Source organism: Limulus polyphemus, unplaced genomic scaffold, assembly GCF_000517525.1.
Source record: "Limulus polyphemus unplaced genomic scaffold, Limulus_polyphemus-2.1.2 Scaffold519, whole genome shotgun sequence".
In the NCBI taxonomy this organism is placed as follows: Eukaryota; Metazoa; Arthropoda; class Merostomata; order Xiphosura; family Limulidae; genus Limulus; species Limulus polyphemus.
In genome coordinates, this window is record NW_013666129.1 from 245,598 (window position 1) to 257,120 (window position 11,523).

General features: G+C 33.3%; 1 protein-coding gene across 1 annotated transcript; it reads left to right on the forward strand.

Annotated features, from left to right (window-relative positions):
• The first annotated feature begins 4,607 nt into the window (after window positions 1–4,607).
• Window positions 4,608–11,523, forward strand: LOC106458821. The gene is made up of 3 exons (XM_013918370.2): window positions 4,608–4,819; window positions 10,668–10,854; window positions 11,331–11,523. The coding sequence occupies exons 1-3, from the start codon at window positions 4,652–4,654 to the stop codon at window positions 11,366–11,368; spliced, it is 393 nt and encodes a 130-aa protein (XP_013773824.1). The 5' UTR covers window positions 4,608–4,651; the 3' UTR covers window positions 11,369–11,523.

Below are 11,523 nucleotides of genomic sequence, written 5' to 3' on the forward strand. Positions count from 1 at the left end.
TCAAAACTTATTTAAATATTTAGCTTATGATATAGCAACATGTCTTTCTGGTTGTTTCACTACTCTGTCAAAACTTATTTAAATATTTAGCTTATGATATAGCAACATGTCTTTCTGGTTGTTTCACTACTCTGTCAAAACTTATTTAAATATTTAGCTTATGATATAGCAACATGTCTTTCTGGTTGTTTCACAACTCTGTCAAAACTTATTTAAATATTTAGCTTATGATATAGCAACATGTGTTTCTGGTTGTTTCTCTTTTTTGTGAGAAATGATTATGACATAGACGATACATTAGCTTGCCGTGTAGTGTTTTATGATCGTTTCACTATTTTGTTGGAACTTATTTGTTTAAACTTTCAATCTTTCAGGACAGAGATTACGTACTTTTATATATTTTGTATTGCAGTAATTGTATAAAGAGAATACCGACATTTCACAAAGTTGAAACATCCAAATGGGGAGCTTCAATCATGTGGTGCGCTTGTTTTAGGACTATATATTTGTAATAATAATACTATAGTATAAACACTAATACAAGAGCTGACCGTGAGCTAGTGTACTAGTCAACGTTAATTCCTCGCACACACAAATTATTATTAAAACACATAAATTTCCATCTTTATTTTGGTATAAATTTCGTTAACACTTGTCTTGGATAAAGTAATAAAAATAACTGCTAACTTAGTTTTGAATTTTTGATCCCCAACTGTACATACATTGGGTGTACAGTTATTATAATTTTTTCCGTTAACACTTGTCTTGGATAAAGTAATAAAAATAACTGCTAACTTGGTTTTGAATTTTTGCTCCCCAACTGTACATATATTGGGTGTACAGTTATTATAATTTTTTCCGTCTTCGTGAAACTTGTTAATGTACAAAACAGGCCATCAATAAATACTTTCTATACACTTTTGTTACTTGTTTCTAATTCAAATAATTCAAAATCAGTATTTTTTAACTTGGTAGTTTCAAATATTACAAAACTCCCTACGTCCTCTCTTTTTTTATAATTTCAAAACTTTGAAGCTTGAAATCCAGGCTGTAGATCTTAAGATTCAAGGTTTGAGCTCGTGGTATGCTGCTGAACACACTCCAAGCTTTTAGCTGTGGAGGTGCATTAATTGTGACAGTCAATCCTGCTATTTGATTAAGAATAATTCCACATTATGCAGCTCGTGCTGTTGACTGGTTGGTCTTTTTTGATTATATGTATTCTAAAGTATGGTTGGTTAGTACATTTTAGCCTATGTGTTGCATAATGTACTGTTCAGATTGAAAATACTAACACAGACTTAACATATGCAATATAATACTAGATATATCTATTAAAAGGTTCATCTATGGTTTCATATTCAATGATCTTTGTATTCCTTGTAAACTTCTATCGAGGTCCTAGTGAGGTATCCCGCAATGGGTCAAAAATATATATAAGTAAGATAAACACCCATCTGGAAGAATTAATTTAAAAGGCTGGACCATAGTCTTTCACTCATCATTAAAACAATGGTGGCGCTATTTATATCAAACAATTTTTGGAACTTAACTGTTTCAGGAAGATTCTAAAGTCTTGGTTTTATTGCAATAATCTTCACATTATCACTTTCTCTTCTTTTATTCCTCAAGAAAAATCAGACAGCTCCCTCTGCCAACTCTGGAACTAATATGATCGAAAAATGAGATTTGGCCATTACTCTTATAACATCCACGACCCCAAAGTGCAGAGTGCTATCATGACCCCTTGGATCTAAAGTTTTTCACAATAACCACACAGCATGACTGGCCACCATATGATAATAGTACTCTGCCCAAATCTTTTACATATATGTAGAAATTCTTACATTATAGCTATGACAACGTAAATCCATTGTTATCAAATAATGCCAGTTACCACTATGTTCATTTTTATGCAAGTCACGCATCTAATGATCAGTTATATCACTTGAAATGCAAGTGCTTGATCATTTAACTCACGCGAAATATACTCTGACTTCATTATCTTCTCTAGTTTGTTACTTTGACGTGGATCATCCAGCCTAAAGTGGCTCAAATTGTCCAAAAGCACTTAAAGATCCGTCCGATGAATGGGAGCCGGACAACTATAGAAGGATGTTGAAATTGACTAAAAGTATCTGAAAGGGGCCTTATCAGCATCTATAACTAAAAGATACAGTTGCTCATACACCTGAACAAGACAGACCGTCATGCATGACACAAGAACATTACCACAATATATTTATCAATTCATGTTTGCTGTAGTCATATGAAACCTGCTCCAAATTGAATTAATCAGATGTCCACAGCTGCTCTAGGACGTTTTTAGTGTAAAGATGGTGACAAACAGATCAGAGCTGCGCCACTAAATCTAAAAGACCATTACGTCTTCTTTCCAAATTAAATCCATCTTTTCGATTGTTTTTACTCTGTGTAAGAGAAAGTTATTTTTTAAGCTTTAGAAACGACGTAAAATTCTGACTTAAATTTATAGTCTCCACCGTGGACACCAGATATTAGCGTTGTAAGTTCGTAAACTTCCCGCTGTCTCACCGGGGAGGCTCAATTTAGTGTATTTGTCCCAACATTTCAACGAAGTTTTATGGGTAAGGTACTTGGTATTTTAAATCTGAGAAGTTGGTTTAATAGTGTCAAAATACATGTGATGACCAAAACTTTTTGTGCCTTTCTAAAAAATATTTTTATCGACATTAAGATTTTTTTTAAAAAAAGTGAAAAAATGATCCAGGTTTTATGCCAATAATACGTGAAGGACTGTCTTCACTGTTTAAATAAATTATTTCACTTTCATGAGTGAAAACAAAATAAGGCAGAAAAATTAACAGATGTCCAGAAATAGGCCTTACAAGGTTGGTCACAGCTGCACCAGGACAACTCAATGTACAGATTTTCAAAACAGACTTTATTATCAGATCTTACATAGCTGTCTCTACCTGAACCAAGGTTTCTCAGTGTTCAGATAATCAGGAACAGACCTTACGAGGCTGGTCACAGCTGCACCTGAGGCCCCAATTTACAGTTAGAAACATACCTTACAAGGTTGGTAACAGCTGCACCTGAGGCCTCAATTTACAGATAGAAACAGACCTTAAAAGATTGACCACAGCTTCTACAGGGCGCCTCAATGTACAGACAGTAAAAAAAAACAAAAAAAACAGACAGTATGATAGACATCCAACGAGGCGTATATCACTCACAGCAGTACGAAACAGATCACCAGTGATAGTGCCAAGAATGCATCCAGTGGATCAAAATGACACATGAGTAGTTTTTTGTTATAGATGAGTGGCGCTTCTTATCAGATATGTACAATGAAACACGTTATATGAGTCTAAACAGTATCTTTTGACAAAATGTAAGTGGTGTAACATACTTGCTGTACTTAATTGGTACAAGTGTAGTATACTTGTTGTATTTAGTTAGTACAAGTGTGGCATACTTGTTGTATTTAGTTTGTACACGTGAAGCTACTTGTTGTATTTAGTTAGTACAAGTGTGGCATACTTGCTGTATTTGATTAGTACAAGTGTAATATACTTGCTGTATTCAGTTAGTACAAGTGTGGCATACTTGTTGTATTTAGTTAGTACAAGAGTAACATACTTGTTGTAGTTAGTTTGTACACGTGTAGCTACTTGTATTTAGTTAGTGCAAGTGTAGCATACTTGTTGTATTTAGTTTGTACACGTGTAGCATACTTGCTGTATTTAGTTAGTACAAGTGTAATATACTTGCTGTATTTAGTTAGTACAAGTGTAATATACTTGCTGTATTCAGTTATTACAAGTGAGGCATACTTGTTGTATTTAGTTAGTACAAGTGTAGCATACTTGTTGTATTTAGTTTGAACACGTGTAGCTACTTGTTGTATTTAGTTAGTAAAAGTGTGGCATACTTGTTGTATTTAGTTAGTGTAAGTGTAACATACTTGCTGTATTTAGTTAGTGCAAGTGTAACATACTTGCTGTATTTAGTTAGTAAAAGTCTAGTTTGAAAATGGTGAATTTTTCAGTGTTTTCTATTCGTTTTGACACACTTGAAAATATTGTTCTTATCATAGTTTAATATTTTATGTATAAAAATCCAATGTAGTACAACCGAGAAAATCTTGTGAACAAATGTAATACGCCAGTGAATGTCACAACACATTTATTTTCTCAAAACCTAAAAATTTCATTATTTCCCAACATGTTCATGGAAATGCAATTAGCTTAAAGAGGACAGTGGTGAGATCCACAGCCAGCGAAAAGTCACGTATAATTATTGTAATTAAGTTAGGAATAAGCACGTTTGTTCTGCATGTAGCAACACCCTGTGTACTAAAGGAGGGAGTAACCTAAAAATATAGAATTCCAGAACCACCTATGTGAAAATAGTTGATACATTCTGCGCCAACCTGAAAAAATCGGGATATGACGTGGACCATATTCTTCCTCACGTGACCGAAGCTACAGCTTAGACTTGTAAATGGATGATGATAGAAATTGTTTGTTTTTATACTAGTTATGCAATGAGATGAAATGGTAAAGAGTTGTCAAAGTTACACCTAGAAATCCAAGAGGGTGTAGAGTTTCTTGGAATACTAAAGGCGGTGGGTGGACTAAGAATTATTATATTAACCAGAGAGTTTATGGAGATCTCATCAATTTCATCTGCAACATTGGAGAAGAGAACAATGAGTACTCTAAAGATCGAGTTTCTAGCTACTGCATGCGTCGTTATTCTTGTATTTAATGTTTCATGCTATGAAGTCGACCAGTCTCTCATCCAGAAACCAATTGAAGAATTTTCTTACTTAGTGAGTATATTTTTAATTCACTTTCTTGACAATTTTTCTGAAACGTAAGTCGATTCAATTATGAAAAATGCAGCAAATGCACTGGTAACTTATCACAACTAATGACAAGCACTTTATACTTAGACTAAAACTGAAGATAGTGCTCAACTGAGAGTGCTTTTACTCTCGTTCAGATGAATGCGAATCTCAATCTTTGTAGAGTTTGTTTTTATAGCGGATTTCAACTTTCGCTTCATTACTGAAATTAAATATAAGTAATATTCGGTGGGTTACTATGATTGACTACGATGATCACAGAAGAAACACAAAACTGATTTAATGTCAACAATTTTTAGTGTCGTTCTAGTATGTGATCTTAGGTTACCATTGATATTTGTTTAATTTTTATGAATCCAGTGTTTTTTTTTATTTTACATTTTAATGGCGTAATTTTGAGTTGCAATAATAAAAAATATGACATCTGTGTAATATGACCTAAAAGCAAGAGTAGTGATTACAGATGAACCTAAAAGTAGCCACTACTGATGCTAAAGTTCAGTTTCGATAATCTTGGTGGTCAGAACACGAATAGTCCATTGTGTAGCTTGGTGTTTAACAACAATAAAAACCAAACCATTTCAGATACAACTGCTTCCCCTTAGAACAAACTCAAAATATTTGTTTGGATCCTAAGGAATTATATAAATAATAACCCTTGTAGACTCCCACTGGAGCATAGGGCCCCAACAACACCAATAATCTCTGTAAACTCCCACTGGAGCATAGGGCCCCAACAACACCTCGCCGACGGAAGTTGTTGTTTCAGTAATTTTTGAGCAGGTTGGAGTTGCTAGCCCCGCGCCCTTTCTCATCCTGGACTTGGGACCAGGCAATGGTGATGGCATCCCTGCCGATAAACGAACCCGGTACCTTTGGATTAGAAATCCAACGCGCTATCCACTGCGCTATAGGGTATACAATTTTACGCTTGAGCCCAGAAAAACATACACAATGAGTATTTTTTGACGAAAAAGAAGTTGAAATACATGAATACACATGATGTGTAATTTCTATACACATTTTAACATCATAAATACAGTGTAAAATATAGAAGTTTACTTTTGATGTTGTAAACCTAGAAAACTGGTTAATGAACTAAAACAACAAGAGAGGGTCGTTTGTTTATTTTTTTTTTTGAATGAAGTCAAATTTTGAAGGATAAATCACTAAAATCTACAACATAGGCGTTAAAATCAATCAGAGTTTAATGCAAGTAATCCTAGTAGACTATAGGTTCTTGATGAGGGTTTCTAAAAGGACAACGCTCTACTTATGTTTATTCATGCCAATTTTTAGGCCATACATAACAATATACGAAAGGAATGAATTATAGGTTCATCACTTCCTCTCGCACACGATTACGTGTGACCTAAAAATGTAATCCCTAAAGGCGTTCCAATAAAATACACAGAATGGGTGAAGTCAATTACCTAATAATCACCATGGAAACCTATCCCTGTGTGTTCCTTATGCTGGTGTTCTATTCCCACGTGTTTGATTTCTAAACTCTATACTTGCGTTAGTGTAAATGTATAAACGTAAGATCATATAGTAGACGTTTAACAATTATTGTATTATGTATTAAGCACATAACGTACTTCATGTGCATGAAAATATTTTAAGCTTGTATTTAAGTTCACATTTTGACAAATGTGTTCAACTTTAGGAGTTTTACCCACGCTTTCGTGCAGATAGTTCCGGGCGTTTCCAAATTTTAAAAAATTATAGTTGTAATTCTACTTAAAATTATTTGATACTAAACTTATTTAAAAACTCTCATTCATGATTGACGATGTGTGTTTATTTTCTGACACAAATGTCTCGTGCTCTTTCGGGTTTTTAGTGTCACTTGTTAAACCAACACCAGTAAGTTTCATTTGTTAAACCTACAGGCTTCAATAGAAATTTTCACTTGTTAAAAATGCAATAATAAGTTACATTGTTAAACCTAAACTAGTAAGTTTCACTTGTCTTGTCAAAAATACAATAATAAGTTACACTTGTTAAAAGTACAATAATAAGTTACATTTTTAAACGTATAACAAGGTTTCTCACTTGTTAAATCTGTAACACAGTGTTTCATTTGTTAAGTCTACGACAGAGAGTTTCACTTTTTAAATCCACAACAGTGTTTCACTTGTTAAATCCACAACAGTGTTTCAGTTATTAAGCTACAACAGAGTGTTTCACTTGTTAAGTCTACAACAGAGTGTTTCACTTGTTAAGTCTATAACAGTTTCACTTGTTAAGTCTACAACAGTGTTTCACTTGTTAAGTCTATAACAGTGTTTCACTTGCTAAATCTACATCAGATTTTTTCATTTGTTAAAGTATACAACAGTGTTTTATTTGTTAAGATCACAACAGTGTTCCATTTACTGCACGTATAAAAGTGTTTCACTTATTAATATCACAACAATGTTTCATTTGTTACATGTTAACAGTGTTTTTGTTAAATCTACAACAATGCTTTTCTTATTAAATCTACAACAGTTTTTCACTTATTAAATCTATAACGGTATTTAACTTGTTAAACAAAACAAAAATATACAAAAATAAATAGATAAATCACACTGTTTCAGTTTAAATACAGGTTTTCAATTTTAATTTTACATAGTAATATATTAAGAAGAAACGAAACAAAACCTACAGTACTTGAAGCTAGCACATAGTGTTTGCGTGTTCCATAAGTAAGGTATACTCTATTCTATCTTTAATGTTACTTTCATCAACAGTATTAGTTATAAGGTTTAATGTATCTAGTCTTAGTATTTTTAATCATTATGTTTTTATTAAACAACTAGCGAACCCATGGGCTAATAGTGTACATTTACAGTCCAGTATAATGTAAATTTTGTGCTTGAGTTACTGTTTTGCCTTTTTTTCAGTTTAGTTATCATTGTCGCTATAATGCAAGTTTAATATTTTTCACCAAGTTACAAATGATAATTAGTAGGCCTACTTATATATGTGGTTTAATGTAAATGAATGCCAAATTTAGGGTCCTCTTTTGGGGAATTCCCGTAAAGGTGTTTTCGCGAAATACTCGGATTACCTAAGGGGCTGTGTGAAAAGTTTTACTTTTGTACAAATCTCGAGGTCGAGAAGATTCGTTTGGCACCACTTAGAAGTCTGTGCAACCAACAGTTTAGGAGGAGTTACGTAACATACACACAGACACCGAATCTTATTATAGAGATTGTAGCATACATATTTAGGACTGAACCTCGTGAGATATTATTCGATTAACGGACGAAAGTATTGTTAAGAGCCAGACTACTCAACTGATGAAACAATTAATTCTAATATATTTATAAATAAGAACGTTCGAAAATTATATTTAATTAGTTATACAAATTACCAGGATAATTTGTAGTTTTTCTCTTGTGCTAATCTTAAGATAATATTAAGTGCAAAGGTAACTTAGATATTTACATTATCTTATGTGTTAAATGCTTAATACCATAAACGCTTTCGGTCTAGAATAAAAAATATATATAACAATTACGATGACAAGGAACCCACTTTGAGACTAATCATTATAACAATTACGTATTGAGTGATAATATATTATAGGATTCTTATAAAGGTAGAACTGTATACTAAATTAATTATTGTATTAATTAAACACTGCAATTATATACTTTGAATTTTTCTAATCTGATAGTTTGCATATCGTGTGATATCAGTTGATTCAGATCTCTTCACTGAATTTTATATTCTTCTGTTAGTTATGTCTCGTGCCATATGTTACATTATTGTTGATGACGTCATCAGTTGATTCAGATTTCACACAGAATATTTTAACAAGTTAATTAATGCTGGTTTTGGATTACGTTTATTTTAGACATTAAAACTTTTCGAACTTGAAATGTTGGAAAGTTCCTGGAATAGTGCAAAACAATGTTTTACATGGACATCGGCCCCCAGTGGCACAGCGGTATGTCTGCGGACTTACAACGCTAGAAACCCGTGGTGAGCAGAGCACAGATAGCCCATTGTGTAGCTTTGTGCTTAACTTCAAATAAACAAACAAACATGGACATCGACATTAAGTATACGTCAGACAGCAATTCTAATGTAATATTCTATTCCATGAGCATGTATACGTATACCATTAAACATATCTAGGTTATTTATTTAAGTTTCAGATTTTTACTGTGTCTAGACATTGCCTCTTCCTTGCACAAAGAACAACTTTTATATCTCACCAAAATCTGTGCAGTAAGAAATCAATAAGAGAATCAGTATTTTATGAATATAGGGTTCTGTATTAGTTAATTCTGCAGTGATAAGAAATTTAGGTTTGAATGACGTGTTTTTATGTTCGTTGTTTTTATGATCAACGTACAGGTAAGACATGGGGGAGGGTCAGATACAAACACCGACACCCCCCCCCCTCCATATCCGGAAAGTCTTAAAGGTGTTGTTTGGTAACAATAGCCATTCGCCAATTAAAGCGGACACACAGACACACATACAGATATTTGTCAAATAATAGATTAAGATATACGACACTATATCATAGTCTCACATGTTAAACCTAAAACAATCAATTTCACTTTTTAAATATACAACAGTGTTTTTACTTGTTAAATATACAACAGAGTTTCACTTGTTAAATATATAACAGTATTTTTTACTTGTTAAATATACAACAGAGTTTCACTTGTTAAATATACAAATGTTTTTACTTGTTAAATGTAAAACAGAGTTTCACTTGTTAAATATACAACAGTGTTTTTGCTTGTTAAATATACAGCAGAGTTTCACTTGTTAAATATATAACAGTGTTTTTACTTGTTAACTCTACAACAGAGAGTTTCATTTGTTAAATCTACAACAGTGTAGCGTTTCATTTGTTAAATCTACAACAGTGTAGCGTTTCATTTGTTAAATCTACAACAGTGTAGCGTTTCATTTGTTAAATCTACAACAGTGTAGCGTTTCATTTGTTAAATCTACAACAGTGTAGCGTTTCATTTGTTAAATCTGCAACAGTGTAGTGTTTCATTTGTTAAATCTGCAACAGTGTAGTGTTTCATTTGTTAAATCTACGTCACATTGTAACACATGACACATGATTTGATATCATTATTATAACCATAATACTATGGCAAACAAACAACCTCATATACCTATAATGAATTATATTTATAATGAGACAAAAGTATTAGAAGTTTTGTATTTTTAAACACTACATTATTCTCCAAAAGTTCGTAATAGGCCTAATACTATTATCTAAAGGCCCGGCATGGCCAGGTGGTTAGGGCGCTCGACTCGTAATCTGAGGGTCGCGGGTTCGAATCCCCGTCACACCAAACATGCCAACCTCCGCCTTTGCCTGGTCCCAAGTCCAGGATGAGCGCGGGTCTAGCAAACTCCACCCCGTTGGTGAGGTGTTGTTACGGCACTATGCTCCACTGGGAGTTTACAGGAATATAAATGTCAATGACAGATAGTATCTTTGCCACAAGTCCAAAATACGAATTCAATGAAAAATTAATTAGCGCCATAAATCAAATTATAAGCAGAAATCAGTATTGTTATCCTGATTTAATTGTGCACTGAATTCAAATAATATGAAACAACTTTATATTTCCAATATTTTTTTGCACTTATTTACATTTAAAGTTCAGCTGGAGATGCATTCATGATGAAAAACCCTGAAGGGCTTAACGAAACGATTTTGTATTGTTAAATCTCTATATTATTATTGTTTAAATCTTATTACCGAAGCAGACTGATCGTGTGCAGGTTAAAGAGCTTATTTGTAGAGCACTCACTGATTATACATTTGTCTCTCTAGAATGACAATAGGGACGTCGGTACCATGTGTCAGTACAGTAGTCAGTGTAAGAGCAGGTGCTGCTTGGTTGACAGTCGAACTGGGACACGGACCTGCCAGAAGATGGCGCTAAAAAACGAACAATGTTCCAGCGGCCAGATCAAGTTCGATAGCTACGCCTACTTCTGCCCTTGTGAAAGTGGAAACAGTATGTTTTCTTATTAATTTATATTCAGAAATTATTCTGTTGTCAGTCATACGTTTAGGTACTTGAGTTACTAGCATAATATCGAACGGAATTATAACTTTAAAATATCAGCTCTACACTGTAGTTATACTTATATATGTGTCGGTCAGCTCTACACTGTAGTTATACATATATATGTGTCGGTCAGCTCTACACTGTAGTTATACTTATATATGTGTCGGTCAGCTCTACACTGTAGTTATACGTATATATGTGTCGGTCAGCTCTACACTGTAGTTATACGTATATATGTGTCGGTCAGCTCTACACTGTAGTTATACGTATATATGTGTCGGTCAGCTCTACACTGTAGTTATACGTATATATGTGTCGGTCATTTCAAAACTAGTATATCAATTTTAGAACTCTGAACATTTAATAAAAACAATTTCTAGTAAATATATCTTAAATTACAGTAAGATATATATTTTTTTCAGAATTCTGTGAATATCCAGACTACATATGTAAAGCGTAAGAACGACGAGGAGGAAAATGACTGGCACAAGAACCTGGAATATTAGAAAATAGTCTAGTGGGACACTAAACTACAGAAGTGAATTTATTACTAACAGTTTATACTTTTAACACCTGTAATTTGTACTTTTTAAAATAATTTCAAGATTTCCTAAA

Coding starts and splice junctions, on each gene's coding strand:
- LOC106458821 (XM_013918370.2), top strand. CDS start 4,652: ATGGAGATCTCATCAATTTCATCTGCAACATTGGAGAAGAGAACAATG. Junction 4,820..10,667: donor TTGAAGAATTTTCTTACTTA/GTGAGTATATTT, acceptor TTGTCTCTCTAG/AATGACAATAGGGACGTCGG. Junction 10,855..11,330: donor CCCTTGTGAAAGTGGAAACA/GTATGTTTTCTT, acceptor TATTTTTTTCAG/AATTCTGTGAATATCCAGAC.